The 22308-nt window shown below is 36.3% G+C and overlaps 1 protein-coding gene across 4 annotated transcripts in view; it reads right to left on the reverse strand.

The window, feature by feature from the left end:
* VPS13B (vacuolar protein sorting 13 homolog B) overlaps window positions 1–22308 on the reverse strand; it is a 424870-nt gene that overhangs the window by 192590 nt on the left and 209972 nt on the right. For all 4 annotated transcript variants that reach the window (XM_027692551.1, XM_027692552.1, XM_027692549.1 and 1 more), the window contains exons 23-25: window positions 19155–19389; window positions 11640–11860; window positions 7783–7989 (exon numbers count right to left, since the gene is read on the reverse strand). In XM_027692551.1, the coding sequence (XP_027548352.1) occupies window positions 7783–7989; window positions 11640–11860; window positions 19155–19389 (663 nt within the window). The remainder of the gene's footprint in view (window positions 1–7782; window positions 7990–11639; window positions 11861–19154; window positions 19390–22308) is intronic.

The raw sequence follows: 22308 nt of genomic DNA on the forward strand, positions 1-22308 counted from the left end.
AGAATGCACTCACTTCAGCTTCACATGTTCCAGGAAAACTTACTTCCAGGAGCAAAATTAAAAATGTGACAATACTTGCCTCATTCTGCAGTCCAAGACTAGAGAATGTGAGCATGGAAATTCTGTTAGCAATCTATTTTTTGGATGGGTAGAATTTATCTCAAACCAAATGACATAACTCATATGGAAGCATTTATGTTGACAAATCACATTTTCAATCAACTCAGGCCTACAATTTAATTATAGGTTTTCTAAGCTCTTAAGAGGACACACAGAGAAACAGCAAAGGTACTTTATCTGTGTGCAGCAACCTTTACTCTTGAAAAACTCAGTGATACTTACCACAATTGGTAAGAAACCATACATGTTGTCAACAGCTGACACAGAGAACTTACCATTCCAGGTATTCCCTACCATCTCATTGAGCTTACCTTCTTACACAATCCCACCTGAAATCCCTCTCCAAGTCATGGACTTAGCATAACCCTCTTGCTTTTATTACTTGTTTACTCTTCCTTCTTCTGTTTTACTCTCACATTGCCTGCAAATTTAGTTTATTAAATGTAGTAGGGCATCTCTCCTGCTGTGTATCTAATAATATTTAATGCCCACCACAGCAGGACATCTAATTGGAGAAACATCAGATAGTTCATTTCACTAAGATGCATCCAACTCCAAAATATGAACGGCACATTGGACGTAGGGCACGCAACAAGATGAAAAAATAAAGGTGTGGTAGAACCTGCTAAATAACACATTCAGGGGTTAACTCCCTTCTGCCAAACTGTAACTCATATTTCCTATTTGCTTCTCCAGCAAAATACTTCCTGCCTCTTTTCAGACCTTTTGGTCCGGAGACACCTATCTCTGAATACTGTTTGCTAACTATGTCCTTGCAAGACATTCCCTACCGTCTTCACAAAGAACTCTACTCTCTGTAGAGTCCCTTAATTATCCTACAAGGCAGCACTGACAGAAATATGGTAGTAGATATCTTTTCAACACTGTAAGCAAAACTCAGTTTTCTTTCTTCAAGGATGCTGGCACCTGTCCTTAGAACAAAAAAGTATGGAGAAGCAGCCTTGGAGAGTGTCAGGACTGGAAGTTCCCCAGCAGCTGAAAGGATGTAGGTAGAGCTGGTTCTCCAGGGCTAACCAATGTTAGTCCTTATTGCTTCTCCTGAAATGGCAGGCTCCAATAATAAGACAGTGACATAAGCCAGGAGACAACCATCCAGCCATTTTGCTTGTTCTCTGACTATCCCTGTCAACCCTCTTCAAACATTAACCTGCCTCCCTTCTGACTATGTACTCTACCCACTTGTAAAGCTACAAAACGTAGGAGTGGAAAATGTATCCTTTTAAAGCCAGGAAAAAGCACAATACTTTGAAAATCCTATCCCCCTTTTTAATGAGTCTCTATTTGTCAAATCCTCATTCTGACATCAGAGAAGCCCCAACCTATTTCATGACTTGCAATTTCATGGCATCAGTTCTGAGCCTTTCAATTTCTGCCAATAAATTCCTTTCTTTTTGTTTCTTTCGTATAACTGATCCACATGGTCCTTTTGACACTCTGCCTTTCAATAATTTCTCATACCTTCCTAATTTGCCTTTGAATGATTGCCCTAAAAAATGATGCTTCTGTGTTGGAGTTGTGTCGGGGATGCCTGTTCTCATCAAATCTCACATGCTCTAGAGATGGTGGAGTAAACAGTACTTTGGAATGGGGGGATCCCTTCAGCAGGGCAGCTCTGAAGGAAGGAGCCAGCCAAGGAGAATTTCCCTTCACTGAGATCTTCAGATGGATTTCACAAGGTATCAAGAAATAAAAGCCAATTAATGGTTAAGAAAAGAGAAAAACAATACTTATTTAAACCTGAGAATATGCTTATATACAGTTCAAGACAAAGTTCAAACCAATGCTGATGTTCTGTGTACCCATTTGCGGCTCTCTGGTCCTTGCATTCTATAAAAAGCATTTATCTCCTTTTTTTTTTTCAGTCTGAAAAATTTTTCAAGTTTTTTTTTTTTGAACTGTAAACACACTCAATTTTGCCAAGCCATAACTTATAAACTGTGATGGAACGGGTGGGAACGAGAGACGGTCTCCTCCTCGTCTTCCACACACACCCTCACTCTCCCACTGAACACGTTCCAAAATGGATTTTGTATGAAAACCAACTTTGTTCTAAAATTTTGGCAGGTCTCTACATTTCTGATAGTTAAAAAGGAAGACAACAATAGTTGATGAAACTTAAAGCGGTACACTTAACAGCAAATATGTACTGCCACCGTGGCAAGTTTTGAATTTTATATTTGGATTCTTTTATTTCCATAATTTAATGTGTTCAGCTGTTTCATGCATTTTCTTGGGTTTTTTCTTCCAGAGAGCTGTTTTTATTTAGTGGTTTGAGTATATAGATAACTTTGTTCTGTAGAAAACTGAGGCTATAATTTTCCCACACTTATTTAAGATTTTTCTGAAGATATTAAATTATGTACTATGCCTCTCAGAGAATCAGTCAGTTGATAATTCTGACACAAGGTTACTTAAAACAGTATTGTGAGATTCTTGAAGAACTGCATTTATCCAGCATAACCCCAGCTATATATTAAAAGCAAATTAACCCAGAAAGTTCAACCAAATTTAAAAGCAGTAAATCCTGAATTTTAGGGAGTGTGGCCTCTACCACCTTCCAAGCTATTGTATCTATGAATTTCACAAAAAAACAGAGTTACAGGTACCGACCCAGATGTATCATTCTAGATACATTGTAGATGTACCATGTAGAAACTGGACCTGCAATTGCCAGGGGTTTGGAACTCATTCTACCTCAGAGCCTGCAAGTCCTAATCAGGGCCTCAACTCATTTGGGCTTAGCCTTGCAATTCTGTACTCTAGCGTGTTCCCACACAGTATTGAGGTCACTTGCGTGTCCTTGGACTAGCTAGCATGTCAGTATAGCTGAAACTGCAGTAAGCTGAGGCTTTCAGCAATAACCTCTTGATTGCAGTCACAGCAGGTGCAGAGCTTATCAAGAGACACCCCCAGCTGCTCAACACCTCCTTGTCAGATGCGATGGGGTTGCAGCCTCTACACATCCCCTACTTCAAGAGTTTAACGTGAACATACTACCTATACTTTTTTTCTGACATTAAAACATGTGTAAACAGTTGAATTGACCCATTCTCTTTCTCAGAGGTAGATGCTCCTCTGAAGACAGATGTGTCATATGGCTGTCCTTTGGGATGCAAAAAAATGAAAAAGATGGGATTTCTTCTTAGCCTTCTATTAATGGTACAATCACAACCATTGGGCAGAGCCACAGGACCTGAAAAACTGACGGTCTGCAGTAGCTGACATCTTTTTCCTATTTTTTCCCCAAATAAGCTGAAGTTCTTAGATTTTTTTTTGCCATGAAAAACTAAGAAATTGAAGTGAGAAGGAAGACTATGCTCTTGTTTCTCACGGAGTTTCAATTTTCATTTTGGATTTTCAGCACCCAGCGTGGTATTGTTAAATATGTTTATGCATTAATTTTCTGCTCTGTTTCCAGATCTACTGAAAAATAAAGCCAGAGTCAGAAACCCCAAACTATTTTCCCACAACTTCTCATGCCAAGTTTTAAAATACACAATTTAATTCTTTTACCAATTGTTGCAAATTGACCAATATACTGAGTTTATTTTCTTAACAGAATTTATCTTTGTTCATCAGGAAGATCCAAACATATGAGGCCTTCATCCTTGGCCTGCCTAAAGCTCAGGGATGATCATAGTTTGGCCACACTAATGCTATGCCTTATCAAAATAACTTCTGCGTTCTTGCTCAATCACTGACTTTCCCCAAGGACTAAACACTTCTACCACTGTTTGTACTTAAGTAAACAGTAACAAGTGGCCTGTTGTAGTCTGTACTACCTTTGCTTTTGCAGTTCCAAAGGAGGAATGGTAAAAATGATTAACTGTTTCCAGCCCTCCAGTATTTAAGCCGCTCACTGATGTTTCCCTGTTCTACCAGCATGCCAGACTAAAAGTCAGTAAGCTAGATAGCTTTATTCACATCGGACTGTCGAGTTCACCATCAAGTTGTCAGCAAGAAAAGATTTAGACACAGCTTAAAAATATAAATCATTCACAGATCATATAAACAAATTACTTTTTTCTTGCTATTTAATATAAACAGTTGTGCAAGTTTGCTTTCTTCCGATTCACTTATAGCAAGTCCATTGCAGCTGAAAGAAGCTCTAAAAATAATCATGTGTCTCCTATAGAACAAAACACGTTAAAAATCTCTAAACTTAAAAAAACCCCAATATCTATTGCAGCAAAGCATTTTTGTTTGACAGACTTCAGGATTTTAAGGCTCAAAAATGTAGAAATCTATAAACAAAATACAGACTGATAAAAAACCCAAACTTCTGGAAAATTTCCCTATGAAAAATATATTATTATTTAATTACTCTACATACTACTTCGCTGTTGTTCAGCAATAATGACTATAAAATATATAGCTACAAGGTAAAATTGTGCCAGATGCACTCAGTTTGTATTAACCTTTCTATTTCTTTCATTTAAAACATTACTCTTACAATAGTCTGAAATCAAGTTAGAATTTACAAATCCAGGATGGTATCAAACCACATGGACCTAGACTTGCTACCACTGATTTCTTTGAGATTAATACTAGGCCAATATTAAGTGCTTCTAAACTTCTAAAGACCAAAATAGGCATCAATAAGTAATCGATACTAGCATTTTAGAAAATGAAATATGTTAAGTAGGTAGTATCTAAAGAGATTAAATGTAAAGTATTTTTCTAATCGAGCAAGGTTGTTTGTTTGGTGGTTTTAGGTCTCCTGGATAGTGAGACCCTACGCTCTAATTGCCTCATCTGCTTTTATTGCTCTCTTAATTGAATTCAGAGTCTGTGGAAAGAGAAAGGTGTGGTCCTGTTCCAACCAGCATCAAAACCACAGACAGGTATATATCAGACCCAGGAAAATGATGGAATGCTGCTCCAGAGTTCTCAGCTGCCTCTCCAAAGCTGCCTCCACCTATTCACTGAAAGCATGCCTCTCTCAGTCATCCTCAACTTCCATGCAGTATCACTTCTCAGTTGGTTAACTTTCCTGACATCCCAGTTCCTAAATCACCATTTCTGTGAGGTCTTAAAGATAACTTCTGCCTTCCTATCTCCAAACACTAGCAGTCCCTTCCCATGGCTCAGCTTTTCTACACCAGTCTCTTAAGACTACTTGAAGACTACCATGACACATGAAGCTGAGAAGCATTTAGGTTACTCTGACATCCCCTACTCCACCTCTACGTTTTTGAAATTAAAATTACTTCTTCAGATGGTACCTGGGAAAATACTCAGCCCTCAATTATACTTTGGTGTAAGATAATTCAATTTGGGTTTTAAAATACCTGTTTGGATTTCAGCAGTTAGGCTCTTGTTCTCCAGATAACAAGTCATATGTCTAAGATAGATGTTATATACAACAATCTATACCTGGATAGACTGCGGAGGACTACATCTTCACCCAGAAGAAAAACTTGGCCTCAATGAAAATTGCATGACGTAACAGACTTACATCTGCAGCCCATTAGGCAACTTGACAGGTATAACTAGCTGCTGTACTTCACAGGAGACAAAACAATTTAAAAAATCTGTCTACATTTCTTGTCTACAAGGTCTGTTGACTTATTTTGCCTACTTTTGGGGCAGAGCTCTACAGTTCTATGTACAAATCATCTGTAACAGGGTTCTGTGCATATTTGAACATACTAAGGAGGTTAGTTTTCTTCATAGAATGTCTATAATGTCTAAAATTATACTATATGGACTATAACTGAGACACTCAGCAGACTGAAGTAGTCCAAAGTAGTACCTGGAGACAGCAGAAGTAACCCGATTCTCTCATTTACTGCTAGGTATGGTGATAGTAATTAACTTAGCAAAAGGAACAGGGAAACTAAGTGATTAACTTCTCTCAACAGTTTTCATTGATGAAAAAGAATGAGGGGGAACACTTTTTAGCTAATTTTTCAGTACATATATTTTTAAATTCTCGACAATCTTTACCTCAAGGAACAGGACAGGAACCATGTCATTATAATGAAAACCTAGCTGGTGCTTTGATACTATGAAATATGTTGAATAAGTTCAGAGACAGACACCAACCACAGAAGAGAATGTGTGATGGAGATACTGCCAACCATTATGTTACAAATGATTTAATTTATGTTGCCTAAAATATTTTATTAGAAATGTGAGAAGAAAGTATGGTTTCTTTTACTATTTCTTTCTGGTTGGCAAAGTGTGATTCTCTTACTTCTTTCCCCTTCCCACCTCAACAGTACTACAGAACTCATAACATCAGGACTGTGCACAGTCTCAAGAACAATGTTCCTGGCTACCTTACACATGACGATCTGCAAAACTTCATTGTATAGCTTCAAAACACTTTGAAATTTATTTTTACTGATGACCACTAAAGGATTAAAAAGAAACAAAAACTCAGGTAAAGCAATGACTATATTGACTTAAAATGCTGGTAGAGTGCTCAGGGTAATTTTCCCTATGGCTTAATAAAAATCCATTTGGAAAATGTTACTTTGGTTACATCATCTAGAATGTGTTAACTTGGTCATCCTACTTGGTGATTCAACTCATTCCAACTGGTAGCTTGACAAAATTAGTCCTAAGAGTGAAGGGATAATTGGCTTTTTGAGGTTTGTTTTGTTTTAAATCTCAGGCTTTAAATACAGGAAAGCAGTAGGTCAAGACAAGCTTTGATATTCTTTCCCATAACACTCAAATCATTTAAATGAATCCTCCACTGGCCACCCATTCTTTTATACCTTACAGTACCATTAACTTTAAAAAAAAAAAATCACAAAACTGGTATCAAAGGTGGTCTTGAAAAATAAATATTGACTCACAAACTCATAGAAATGATAGTACCTGAAAAGTCAAATACAGCATTGTTGTAGCTACTAATCTTATAAGAATATAAATTCTGGCTTGAATTCCCATGGCAAAGGTATTCTCCAAGTCTCTCCAAGTTTTTCAATTACAGCAATTCAAAATTCACCCTTCTCTTTTTTTGCTGTTAATTAAATCCCTTGTACACCCTACATACTGTTTTGATTTTAATCACCTCAATAGACCTAATATTCCCAATGAAATCAGAAATGGAACAAAATTTTCCTCAGCTACTGAGCCAAAAATATTACCCTTCTACTTGAACAATTCTATGAATCTTTTCCTGACAATTTAAAAATTAGCCTTCTAACTCTTATTTTCAATTTCTGACAAAACTTCTTACAATCTCAAGTATCTGTCCACATATACTTTATTCCACCTCCCTCTCTCCATTAAAGAAATGACACCTGCCTCAGTATGCTGTACACTTACATATTCCTTTCAAAACAACATTACTATTCTAATAATTCTGGACTTGAAAAATGCCTTTTGCTTCTTGACCTGCACACACTAACCATAACTTTCTGACATAAGCTAATATGCACTCACTTCAAAGAGAAATGATACAGACAAATAATAAATATAGGAGAAATACAGCAAATTCTTTTTTTTTTTCTTTTCTCTCCTCCCTCTTGTTCCACCAAAATGCATAATAAAGTATTCTTCATTATTTTATTGGGGCAAAGTTACTTTCCATCTGGACTCTACTGCTCTTTCTGATTCTTACTTGACTGCATACTGCCACATGATCAGAACTCACATGACACATTTTTTAAAGAAACAAAATACCTCTGTAGTGGTCCCAATGTCAGCAGATGGGCTGTATGTACTGGTATCTGGTGGAGCGGTACCAACACTACTTTTAACTGGAGAACTAGGAGGAGCAGGGCCTGCCATGGTTTCAGTATAAACAGAAGATTGGTATAGAACTCCTTTCCTCTGAATTTTATTCCAAACTTTACTTGTGATCTCAGCCAGTTCATACAGAAGCTGCACCTAAAGGAAAAAATAAAACTTAATTTTAACATGAAGCTTTTCTTAATGTGTGGAAGGAAAAATCATCAAAGTTCTCCACTGTGACTTAGAATATAGCAAAACTGAACTTCTCACTATTTATAACGCTCTGATAAGCAATTACACTGCAAATAAAATAATTAGCATCAGTTACAATATAGTTACTTTGGTAAAAATAATCTGTGCTGTGTGTAAACATACGGTACATAGATCAAAAACGTAAACGAGAACATGATCTTATAAAAATTCTACTAGTATATATTTTAACAATTGAACAAAGGTAATTTATTGTATAGTTCATATGTATAGATCCTGTCTGTAGGAGAAGGCAAACATATAAACTTTATAAAACATTAACAATGTAAAAATTATTCATTTAAATTGTTTTAAAATAATGCAGTATGTGAAAGTGCTCTGGATTTGGAAGAATATCCATTATCAACTCAATAGTCTCCTGGCATATGTCATTCCAATATTCAGAAACACTGTTTAACTTGCACACTGTTTGACTCAGTTCTAAGATATTTACACAAGTTTTTGTAAATAGGCATAAATCATGGAATTTGTATGACAACATACTGCAATATACTGTATAAAACAAGCTCAGAGAAAACTGCAAACAATATATAAGCGGATTCACAGCTGGATACCATACCCAACTTGCCATTATAAAAAATTGAAATTCCCATATTTATAAGAACCTTAAGCCTCAGGACACTTATACTCCATGAAGCTGGCTTCTTATGTGGGCAGAACAGATGCATAAAAACACTGTTGTCAATCTACATTTGATATAAAACAGTACTCGATGTTGTGCGTGAGAATGTGTGATGTCTCAAAGTACAAGCTGCAGTCCTTTCTTAGGAGGTGAAGTGCTGGAATTTTACAAAAACCTTCTTAATTCATCTTGGGTTTTCTTTTGAAGTTTCAAGGCTTACACAGAGCAGGTCATATAATCTTGTGACAGAATTTTTCCTTAAAGGAGGTAAACTTCCCAGTACAATTTTTGGTCTTCATATACAAAGCAATCTACAGACAGATAACTCTGGCTGTGACGAAAAGCTCTTTCATTTATGCTTAAAAATATTTTGTGCCTGTAGCACTCCGATATGCACTGGCAACCTTTAAATTACCAAATTCAAGTGTCTAAGTTTTCCCAAGTCTTTTCCATGTAATGCAGAAAGATCATCTAATAACATCCCCACGATTGATTGACTAGTATAACATTAACTGGTGTTGACGCTTTGCTGGAAAAATGTCTCTAGAAATTTAATATTATACAGGCAGACACCCAAATCATACATGCTTGCAACTTCCCCTATCTCTTTTTTTTTTCCAAGAAACCAAAGGATAATTTAAGTTATACTTGTCCCAATGAAGCAGGACCTTCAGAAAATTATTTATGCTACTGTTCATAAAGGCACAATGTAATGCAAAAAAAAGGAATTTGTGTTTACACCTATAATCATATAACAAGGTGAAGAGGTTTGTTATTAGTTAATCCAACACTGAAGGGTTTAAATCTTATTGGGGTTGCAGTACTCATAATCATTAAAGTTAATAATTACTTATATTTTCAGGGAGATTTTTTAAAATTGCTCAGGCTACAATCCTTGTAGCCACTCTGAAACAGTGGCTATTTCAGACAGCAGTAGCTGTATCTCTGAACTTCACCAGCAACATGACAGTGAAGTAGTATGACCAAAATACTCTATCCTGCTCTGAAACTAGATTCAAAATAAGTTAACCAAACAAAAAGGTACACTTTTATTAAAGGAGATAATTTTCAATGAGGTATGTTTAAAAGTAGAAGATACAAAAAGGCCTCACACCAAAAGCTTTTTAAAAACAAAAAAGACAGCACATGTCTACATGTAAATAAAATTTCAAAACTTCAGATAAAGAGTTAAAGTTACGTCATTGATTATTTTTAATACACTATTTTATTCCACTGGTTGTTACTCATTGAAATAGAAGGATTTCTACTCATGTTGGTTGCACTTTTTCAAATGAGTAGTCTCAATATTTTGAAAATCCATTTCTGATTATATTAGAAGGGTTAATGTCAGGCCTCTCTCCCTTGTGTTTTTGAGCATAACAGTTAATATATAATTATTATATTTAGAAGACTCTATTGATGAGAATAGAAATGGTAGGACAAAAATAATAATAACTCTGCCAGTATTTTTTTAAAAAGGCTTCCCCCTCTCACTGCTTCCAATTCCTCTCCAGTAAAACCACACAGAACTCAATAAGACCCCACTGACTATTTGGCAAAATCTGTAAAGCTCAATATGTCACAGCATTTTATACTTTAAAAATAACACATTGCTGCAAAATTGAAAACTACAACCAAAGACAATTTTGCACACTAGAACTATCTACTGACTTCATGACTATCAGAACATGGTTTCATATTAAATCATTATAGTCATATAAATAAAATACTTCACCTTTGCTACTTTTTAATAAATTCACCAAATAGCACCTACTTTTAAAGCTGTCATCTATAGACAAAATACAGCTCATCATTTAAGGAATCAAATTTCATAGTTACTGTGTATTTATAACTATCAAATGCTGTTTATGTAACTGTATTTTTCATCTTCTGTTCTGCAACATCTGGTAAAGAAGACTGATGGCTTTTTTTTTTCCCCTTTTTCCATAAGTGAAGCAGAAAGGACATGTGAGGCACATGTAAAGGAGAAAAAAACAGTTCAAGAACCTTCAGTAAACTCAAATAATTTGTCTGCATCCTTTCAGTCATTAGAACACATCAGTAAATTAATAACATCACAGTGTACAAGGACATCCTTTAAGACAACAACATTTGGTCTGATATTCCACTGTACAACTTCATTTTAACATTTCACTATGCTCATGATATGATTTATATGCAGCTTACAGTTTAAATTTTTAGTGTAACTATTTTCTTACAGTTTGCAAAACAAATTACTAAAATTACACTTTAATAGGAATACTTAAAAAATGCTGTTTACTTCAATTTTCTTTTTAATGCACAACTCAAACTTAGATAAGGCTTGCACTTGTAACAATGCTCTGCTTTTAATATTATTAATTAAAAACCTTCTCTGTTTGGAACTACAGCGAACTTGGTCCAGGTAAGTAAAATACAGGGTGCATTTTCTGAAAAATCTAAGAACACCTTTGCCTTTTAATAAACATAAATGAGGTGGTAACTTCTGTTTACACACATTGATCTCAGGCTTTTTCCCCTTTACTACTGGACACCTTTATTTGCTTAAAAATCACTTCATGTTGGAAGAAATGTTAGTTCTATGTAAATGTAGTAAAAAAATTACATTCAACCACTTCAATATATGAATCCACAGTGACAGCAGATCAGTACCATAGCATTTAGTGGTACATCTGCAATTCATTTCACTCCATCAGCCAAAAGATGCATTTATACTACAGCTATTACATGTGGAGAAGACTTTAAATTACAAAACTTGAGAGACTTTCAAAGCAAATCTTAATCTAAGCACCTTGATCTTGATGGCCCAGCTAAAAAAATTAAGATAGAGACCCTCTTCATGAAAATGCAGAACAATTGTACTTAAATCAAGTTATTTTTAATTTCCTTTCATAAATCAATTAAATGTACCAACCTGGGGGTTGGAGCATTTTATTTCAAGGGACTCAAGGTCGACATGGAGACAGACAACAAATGAGTGTCTGGATTCTGGCCCTGAAGGAAGCAGTTTCTGTGAAGTCACAGCTAAAGTAGAAGTACAGCCCATTGGTTCCACTAAATTAAGTGTCATCTGTTGTCCAAGAAGAGTATATATACTGAAATGATGCAGACTAATTGTCCATGGAAAAGCATCACCTAGTCAATAAAAAGAAGGGAAAACAGTTAAACAATTGCTTGATAAAAACTAGGCTATTAATTCCACACAACTCAGTAAAGACCTTATTCTAAACCACCTTAGAAGTCACAGCAAACGCAATCAACAACCATTATATTGATCCCAAACTCTCACAAATATAATTCAACCATCAATTCCATGCTATTTCAAAATCTAAACAATAGCAATAATTTTTTTACAACTTTTAAAAAATTAAAATCCATTGGGAATTTTAACCCAAACTGTGAACAAATGTACAATATTGTACTTAAAGAAGTCTTTTTGCTTCATGTGATTTTCCTCAAACGGACAAATATCTAGAACCCACTCCCCACTTATTTCAGCATATGGATGCAGTTCAGAGGCAGTTCTTTCTCTTATATACCTATATATATTTACAGTTTTTAACACTAAAAAAGTGAATTCTTTCCTCCAAAAATCTGCAGCTTGCATCTCAACACAGTGGTGCCACAGAGTGAAGCCTGTCCCAAGGCACTGCCCAGATGAAACTGATCACAGTGCAGCTTTTTCCACTGCCTCCACTTAACTTCCTAGGAACAGAACGGTGATGGATTTTCTAAAAACAGATTGCTATATTCATACACTTAGCACTTCATTTCTTACATTTAGGAGGAAGCCTACACAGAGAAATGCCTGGCACACTGTCATGAATCATTATCAAGAATAATCAGCGAGGGAATTGGTAGTGTACAGATGAACAACAAAATGCCAGCAGCTTCCATACAATCAGTTTTCTTTAGACTGTCAATAGATTACACAGATTACTCAACCTGAAACAGAATTCCTGTGGTGGGTTGACCCTGGCTGGATGTTAGGAATACACTGTTATCAGGAAGCCACTTCCCTTACTCAGCTGGAGTAGGGAAAGAAAATATAACCAAAGGCTTGCAGGTCAAGTATGAACAGAAAGAGATTGCTCACCTGTTACTGTCACAGGCAGAACAAAATCGACTTGGGAAAGTTAATTTATTGCCAGTTAACACCAGAGAAGGGAAATAAGAACAAATCAAAAATCATCTTCCTTGCACCCCTCCCCTCTTCCTGAGCTTAACTTCATTCCCAAATTCTCTACCTTCTCCCTGCTCAGTGGCACAGGGGGACAGGGAATGGGGGGTTGTGGTGAGTTCATCACATGTTGGTTTTGCTGCTTCTTCCTCTTCATGCTCTTCTCTTGCTCCAGCATGGACTGCCTCCCACAGGTGACAGTCTTCCACAAACTTCTCCAATGTGGGCTCTTCACACAGACTTCAAGAACTGCTCCAGCATGGATTCTTTCTTTGGGTACAGTCCTGCCAGCAAAACCTGCTCTAGCATAGGTTCCTGTCTAAGTTTTGATTTGGCTCCCCATCAAGTCCCCAAGACCCAGCACAAAAACCTCCAGCAAAGAGCAAAAGAGAAAAAAAACTAAGAAAAAATCCAGGCTAGCTGGCCTATATTAAAATATATATGTATTTACGTATAGTACAGTTATATACAGTTGAAATACTATATATTTCAACAAATATACAAAAAAAGGAACAAAAGGACACAAAAAAAGGAACAAAACCAAAACAGATATGCACAATCAAAAACTCAGAATCTAGCAAACTAAAGAATTAGCAAAAGAATATCTTACTACTTTCCTTGGGACAACAGAAATTGCACTGAATGACCACCGACACCCTCCACCTCGCAAGGTCCACGAGGCCTCACCAGGCCTCACTCCCCCACACGGCAGAACCAACAGCAGGGAACCCGCGCCTCCAGAGCCACTGGAAGGGAAGAGAGGAAGAGGCTTCTCTCTCCATCTACTTATATGTTGGATTACGTAAAAGAATAGGATGGAATACTTCCTTCCTGGCAACCAGAAAGGAAGGCCTAAACTCAAAACCATTACAGCTCCTCTCTCCATAGGTTCACAGGTCCTGCCGCAAGCCTGTTCCAGCATGGGCACTCCAAGTGGTTACAGCCTCCTTCAGTACTCATATACCTGCTCTGGTGTGGCAGGGTCCTCCACGAGCTGCAGGATGGATATCTTCTCCACTACAGACCCTCAAGGACTACAGAGGGACAACCTGTGTTGTCACCATGGTCTTCACCACAGGCAACCCTTTACTGAAGCACCTTCTCCTCCTCCTTCTTCTTTGACCTTGGTGTCCACAGATTTGTTTCTCTCACGTGTTCTCACTCCCCTCTCCTAGTTACTGTGGCACAGTCATTTTTTTTCACCCTTACATACATTATCCAGAGATGTTACCACCATGTCTGATGGGCTCAGCCTTGATCAGCAGTGGGTCCATCTGGAGCCGGTTCAAATTGGCTCTGTTGGACATGAGGAAAGCTTCTGGCATGTTCTCACAGAAGTCCACCTTGCTACCAAAACCTTGCCATGTAAACCTGATACATTTTCACATATGATAACCAGGTCCCAGTGAAAAAAAATTAGGCTTTTGGAGAAACACTAAGCCAAAACCCAAAGAATGCTCAAAAGAAGTGAGGAAAATAAGTCAATGAAAGGTATGTGGGTAATCCTCACTTTACCTGAAACAGACATTGGGTTTTTGCTCTTCAAAAGTGTAAGAACATAATATTTCAGGGGGGCTTTGTATATATCAGAAAAGTCTGTGTGTCTCACCCTAAGCAGAAACTGAACACTTCAGTAGTTTATTTTGAAGCTATTACATTCTGAAGAATTCAGTTCAAAGTAACTTGAAAATATTTTGGAAAGTTTTCAGATTAAAAGTTTTGAGGCAGGTAATTTGTGTTTTTTTCCAAGTTCTGACAGCCAAGAAATACAAAATATTAATTGTAATAGATGGAAAAAATTCAAATGCGAAGTCAACCCTGATTACACGTTTCTAATTACTACTCATGAACTTTGTTTTTCTCTGTGACCACCACAGTAAATTCACATAGTTTATATTTCATGGATTAGAAAGAAAGAATATCTAAGGAAAATACTGAATGTTAGGTCTACTAGGCTGCATACACTATCTACCTGAAAAGGAAAACACCAATAACATTTTATCAATGCAACCACAGTATGTTGAAAAAAACCACTGTAGTAAAGATATGGTGAATTTACAACTATAAGATTCCCCCTAATGCCATCAATTACCTCTTCTTCAGCTCCACATACATTATGTGTCCATTCTAACATTATACTGGAACTGCCCACCTGAAAAATCCTTGTTTTGTTGTTGTACCTATGTCTTATTTGTTTGTAAAAAAACTTGCAGTCATTTGCAAATTTGTTTTATGAAATGATTAAAAAAATTAATTCAAAGGGTCTACACATCAAAAGCAACATCACTTGTAGGATTTTTCTAAGATTGCAAGAATGATTTACTGGTAGAAAGGAAGGAAAAGTCAGTGCCACACTTGGCAGGTATTTTCTCTACATCTAACCTTCCCACCCATGTATACTATTATTTTGTCATCTAATTGATGAGATTCTTTTACTCTGAAATATAAGTAAACCTGGCAATGCCTTCAGTGGAACCAGAACACACTCCTTATCTGTTATGACAAGATTATAAAACATACACATGAAAGACCCCTGCTATGGTTGAAGATTCTGGCTAACTCCTGATCCACCGCTATCATAAATCCTTATTTTTAATTTCTTAGAGCATCATCACTGATTTGTATTTGAAAATTTATTTATTAAGCTATTTCAACTGCTTTTATAACTTCTTAAATTTATAAATACCACTTCTAGATATTTGGCATAGATAACTGACTAACCCAGTTATCAGACAATTTTCAAAGAACTGGCATTCATCACTTGTCTGCTATTTGCAATTGTTTAGCAAGACTCCCTTACTATAGAGTGTTTGAGTTATTTTTCCAATATATAAATAAAGAATTTTGCTATGTGCAAGCACTTTGTCTGGTACTTACTGATGCACTTTGTTTCTTTGCTGGAGTTAATTGCTAATGCTCAAAATAAGACTTTTCATATGCATGACATATAACATCGATAAATGTACCTAACTACTAAAAATTATGTGTTTGCTCTCATTTTTTTATGGCACTTCCTTTATTTTAAAAACCAGATCACAGAAGTGGCTGTTGTGTATAGAAGGTTGACAGTTCTACAAAAGAGAAATTTTGTTTGTTTAAAATTAGTAATGGTATGAGAGCAATCATGAAAGCTTTATCATGCATATGCTCTGGGATCTATTCCCAGACTTGCTAATGGTATCTGTTGGAATCTTCAAAAAGCATCCTGACTACTCTGTCCTCATTTCCCTTTCTGTACTCACACTGGTCTTTACATGGATTTCAAGTGCACTCATCCTCATGTGACATGCAATGTTTAAAAAAAGATGCAAACACTCCATGTTAGGTCACTTGTACTTCCTCCCAGTCATGGAACAGGGAAGCAGCTCTACAGCTGCAGAATCCCAGGTTCTCAAATGTGAGAACTAATTTTATAAGGTCAATACCATAACAGGTAAGTTGAATAAAGTAATTAACATATTTTATAAACAGTGACAGTGAACATAAACTCAAATAAACTGAAAGAGGGCAGGTTTAGATTAGATATAAGGAAGGAATTATACACGATGAAGGTATTAAGGCACTGGAATGGGTTGCCCAGAGAAGTTGTGGATGCCCCATTCCTGGAAGTGTTTAAGGCAAGGTTGGACGGTGGTCACAACTCGCTCTGTAAAGCACTTCTCTAAATATTCCAGTTTTGCTTAAACTGAGTTTCTAACTATTTAGTTTCTTTTTAGTAACTATTTTACTTAAAGAGCAGCTACAAATAGGACAGAGGGCCTCCTCCTCGCAAAGTGCCAAAACAGAGAAGACAGGCAAGAGGGCAACAGGTAAAAGTTGCACTGGGAGAGGTTTTATCTTGATATACGAAAGTATTGACAGTAAGAACAATCATTCGCTGGAACAACCCCTTTAGGGATGTGCAGGCTTTCAAGAAGTGACTGAGCAGGGTGTTGGAGAATCTCACCTTGGATCCCCTTTGCACAGAAGTGCAAAGGAATATCTCATTCTTTACATAGATAAATCAATTTATGTATTACTTAGTTGCTCAGTATGACTGAGCTATATTATGTTTCTGAATTAAAGTGCTACACTTAAAACATTCTTTTAAACATTCCTATAAACTACAACTACCCCAGAAAAGAAATTTATCAGAATTCTGAAAAAAAAATACAAAGACCTGATTGTGGGATAATGTATAAACTATTTTTACAGTAAGTTGACATCTTGGGGTCAATAAGTATCAGTGAGTGGGCTGAAATATCCCCAACGAGAGTATGACTATGCTCTCTTTTCCTCCTTTTTTAGTTTTTCATATAATAAAAAATACATAAGTGAGCACACAGCTTAGTAATGATGTATCCTTCTGAACAAGCCTTTTACTTATATATTTTTTTATATAAGAAGGAATGATTCAAAAAATAGTTACCAGGAAAAGCAACGTTGAATAAATATAATTTCAGAGAGATGGCAACATGTCTTAAGAATGATGGTATGTCCCTGAAGTCTTGTTCAAAGACAGAAAACAAATTAAGAGACTCTTACAATAAAAGTCCATTAAAATTATTTACCTCTCCAAGGAAAGGAGCAAAAGAAGTGACTTTAAAGCTTTCAAAAAAATTTTTTAATAATCTGTTTAAGAGGGAGTTTTGGCATAGGAGAAGGCAATGGCTCCATTAGAGAATCAAAAATATCTAGATTGTGAGAACTTCTGTTTGGCATTATTCCCAGGGCACAAAGCCACACACAAATAAATTCCTGACTTTATCCCAAACAGGGGGATTCTTTTCTCTCACTAGGATCCTTCCTTCAAATCTTGGTCCGACAAAATTCAAATGACTTCTTACTTTCATAAATGGTTCAAATTACATCATCAGTTTAAAATGAAAAAAAGACTTTGATTCAATTTTTCATCTATCTGTCACTATGCTTAGCAAATTAGATCATTCCTACTGAAAGTTATTAGGAAAAACACATATACCTTTCTCTCCCTCTTTTTTACTTTTTTTAAAAATTTTCATACGGCAGCATCTCTAACATGACTTTCAATATTAGAAACTACACTTTTATTTCTGCTGCTGTGAGTTAAGGAAAAATACAGAAAGGAGGAGAAGGGTCCAATATAAATGGCAGAATAAAAGGAGAAGAAAGACAGTGTCATAAATCCAAACAAATTTCAGATGGCAGGAGCAGGACTAGCTTTTGAATGTGTTTTTGACTTAATTTTTCACAGCATACCCTTTGTATTGTTTATATTTCAGCAACAAGTATGCAGAAAACAGCATAATTTTCCCAGAAAATGCTGTCACAAAATCAATGGAACAATTACTGCATCTCCCTCTCTTCATTTTAGAATGAATACACAAAACAGCAACAATTCTTTCTAAATAACATAGTTTGAAATGTTTGGAATGTTAAAGGCTGATTCTTTCCTCAAATCGGTCTACAATTCAAGTCCCTATCAAAGATTAGCTTTTCAAATAAGAACTACTGTACTTTTTCTCAACCTTCATAATTTCTTTCTTCAAATCTCTACAAAAACCTTGCTACAATCCATAAGACACAACAGAGAACACAACTGTTGCCTATTATGATGACCATTAAAGTCTCATTCTTTTCTTTTGACAGTCTGTTATATTTACGAATTTATTTTCTCATCTTACACTGAACCATAGAATATCTCACGTTGGAAGGGACCCATAAGGTTCACTGAGTAAAATTCCCTGCTCTTCACAGGACTACCTAAGGTTAAATCTTATGACTAAAAGCATTGTCCAAATGCACCCTGAACTCTAAAAGGCTTGATGCCATGACCACTTTCCTGTGAAGCTCTCAGTGAATAATCTTTTACTAATGTCCAGTCTGAATTTCAGATCCAAGACCTTGGTGGGATGAGAATTTTTTCCTAACCTGTCTCCATTCTGTCTTGGAATTCACAATTTACTGCTGCCTCCTGCTATGTCAGAATCATTGTTGGTGGCTACGAAACAAGTTGAATGACAAAACCAACAAGGGAAAAGATTGCACTTCTGAAGTTTTTAGCTTCAAACATACCAAACATATCACAGAAGTAGCTCTTTGATGATGAGTTTCACTTCGATTTCCATGGGGCAAACCTTGTAATTACTATTTCTAGACATCAATATTACATAACATACTGCTAAAAAAGCAGTACAAAATCAGAATTTTTCAAAATAAAACAAAGATAATTTTCATAACAGTAAAAAATGGAAATTAAAGAGTAAGCTTCTTTTGAGTTTATCACACTACCTTCTTCCAGGATGGGTCTCAGCACAACAAATGGGATTTCTTGCAATGGTTCCATGTGTTTGTGTCCAGCACTCATAACCTTTATCTGGGGCAAGCAGACAACAAGTGTGCCAGGCATATTGGCCTGCCCATGGTACCAGCTTCGCACAGTCCCAGGAATGTCACCTGATACAATAGTACTTGGAGAAGGCAGGCTATCATTTGGAAGGAATACACAACAAGATTGCACTTCAAGCTGAAAAAACAAAGCCAAGAAAGATCCTCAGATTATTTCCTCCCACCACTGGAGAGTATTCATCTTGGTACAAAATATGAAGTTATTCATCCATCACAGCTGATTAAAAATAGTCTTAACTTTTAGTTGAATTAAGGGGAAAGATGACACGAAACGTTGGAAAACAATACATTCTTGTAAATTATGATTATGGGAGGGAGAAGAAGGATGACTTTGCTCTGTAAATTAATCAGAAAGGTGTTGCCATATAAAGTGAACATACATACATTTCAACAGCTTTTTACAAGTGCAATTGAGTCAGAAAATGTTCTCACAATAGAGCTGAGAAAGTCCTCTTCTTTTAGCAGTTCATTAGCTTTTGTTAGCAATAGCTAAGTCTCTAGAACTAGCCAACATTTTATATGCTGTTACTTTTTATACAGAACTGTTCAGGGAAAATTCTGTCTTTACTTAACAGACAACAATAATGAGCATATACAAAAAGGTTAATCATTAGATAAACCAGGAAAAATACAAACTTTAGTGAAAACCTGACTTTTAAACAAATGGAGAGGTGTATATGTACACAAAGAGAAAGAGAAACTAATAAAGTTGGCAAAGTTTATACAGCTTTTGTCCTGTTTTCATTGCAAATGAGAAGTAGCATACACGTTTTTATATGAAATAGCATTTTTCTATTCTTTATTTTCAAGCAATATTTTTACCCTGGAGCATTTCTGACCATTTTGACACCTTCTTACGAGTTTCTAGCAAGGCTAAGTGAGCCCAAACCAAGAACTCAACTCATTACAACTTCTTCACTCAGAGTTGGTGTAAACTGCAGGCTGTTAGTCTTCCTTGGCTCCTGCAAATACCATTCTGGCACCTGGATTTCAAATAGCTCTAACAGCCTGCACACTTGAATGCTTTGTTAAGCAAATACAAGCTATGAGTCAGTTCATTTCTTCGCATTGCTTGGAAAAGTCTAGCATACAAAATGTTGGACAAGATGTTATTTGTAGCTGTGATAAAAACATTTATTTGCTGTAAACTTACGTAACAGTCTTTCAATTTGACATCATTAAAGACAGCACAGCTTAAAAGCCATAACCAAGGTTTGTATTTCATACTCTCCCCTGAAGGATATTAGGCCCTCAAGACCACAACAGTGATTTGCAATAGAGCTGAATTCCCCAGCACCATCAGCACTTTGCCAGTCTACTGAGGAAAACACAGATATTCATCTTTATTTCAGCATTTTTGTGCTCTTTTGCTTAGACAAACTGACAAGAATTCACTGCAAAAAATATAACTAGAATTTTGCAAAAATAAATACATTGTTACATGAAGTCTGTGTTTGTTTCTGGTTTTAGAACTGTTTGAGTTGTAAAATGAAGTTAATTACATCTTTGATAAGTAGTTTATTGATCCAAGGTTGCAGAGTATACTTTATTTATACTGGATGAAAAGTTAGGGTGTATTGTTACATATGTAATAGATTTGGACTTTTTTTTAAAACGGTAAATTAGTCATTATGTCAATTTGCAAAAATTTTTACAGTGACACATTAGATGATTTTCTGGTCTATTAGTAACAGGTTGCAGGTCAAGCCATTGTGGGATAATGATAAATAGATGACAAAGAACTTATTATCAGTATAACTATTGTTTTATCTGTGCATTTGCTGAGTAAACAGTTTATAAAAAATCATCCATTCTTCATATATATATACATACATATATCTATATCTATATATATATCTCCATGATGATTAACATCAAATGTTGCCAGGATATACAAACCATGTGGTAGTAATAATCCAAAAATTTCACCAAACTTGAAGAGATACTATACTTTGTCACATTACCAGCAGCAGGATCTACAGGACATACTTTACAAAGCACTCTTGAGAAGAGATCTCAGTACTTGGTATAGAGTTTTTGCACTTCATTTACAATTCAGCACAGTTTTGTACTAAAGAAAAGTTCTTCAGATTACTTTTGTTTTATTTTACTTTGCCGTATCAAGAATACTGAAGTAGAATCACAACAGTTTCACTTCTTTAAACTCCTGATGGAAATTCCTTTTTTGCACAAGCAGCTCTTTGTCATTTATTTTCACACAACTGAATGGGGGTTGGGCCATGAGTTTTGGTGGGCTTTACATAATAGCATCAGGCCCTCCATATGTGTGATATATGCATTCAACTGCCTTAACTAGACCAGCAGTAGCTCAGTACAAGCTCCAAAGGAGGTAAAGGCCTCTGCAGATGGGTCAAGAACTCCTCCAGGAAACCCAAAAAGGGCAGAGTGACCTGGTGAGCATGGATGCCTGGAACACTGATCACATGATTCACACTTGAACAGCAGGTGTTTTTCCAAGACTCAGTTATCAAGGAACAAAGAAAGCTGTGCATACAAGGAGTCTCTTGCACACCCTTCCCACTGTATGCCATTTGACTACAAGTCAATCACTTTATCCCATAAAAACGGCAGACTAAGTGAACCTCCTCTGAGCTCTCCCTGCCAGGTAGCACGGCTGCACAGCAGTGATGTCCCCTTGAACTGGGACATCTTCTACAAACAACAGATCTCTGGATGAGGTCAAGTTTTCTTGAAATTGCAAATGGACTGCACATCAGTTAACTCTCCCCTTGGGCTGGGATGCCTCCCAGTGTTTTGAGTATTTGATCTGAGACTGAAAGATCCTTCTGTACCCAAGGCACAGAGATCCCTTATTTGCAACAGACCCTCAGTAAGCTGCTGATTGCATGTTAAATTAATACTAATGAAATCCATGTAGTTAATTCCTTTAGACATAGTCTTAGACTTTGACAATGGTCTAAGATTACACCAAGCTGCACCTAAGTTCCATCAGGACACTTAGAAAGCAAGCGGGTCTACTCTGAAACTTGTGACTCAGTGGGAGAACTTCCTTACT

This window comes from Neopelma chrysocephalum, unplaced genomic scaffold, assembly GCF_003984885.1.
Source record: "Neopelma chrysocephalum unplaced genomic scaffold, ASM398488v2 Primary Assembly neopelma1_86, whole genome shotgun sequence".
Lineage (NCBI taxonomy): Eukaryota > Metazoa > Chordata > Aves > Passeriformes > Pipridae > Neopelma > Neopelma chrysocephalum.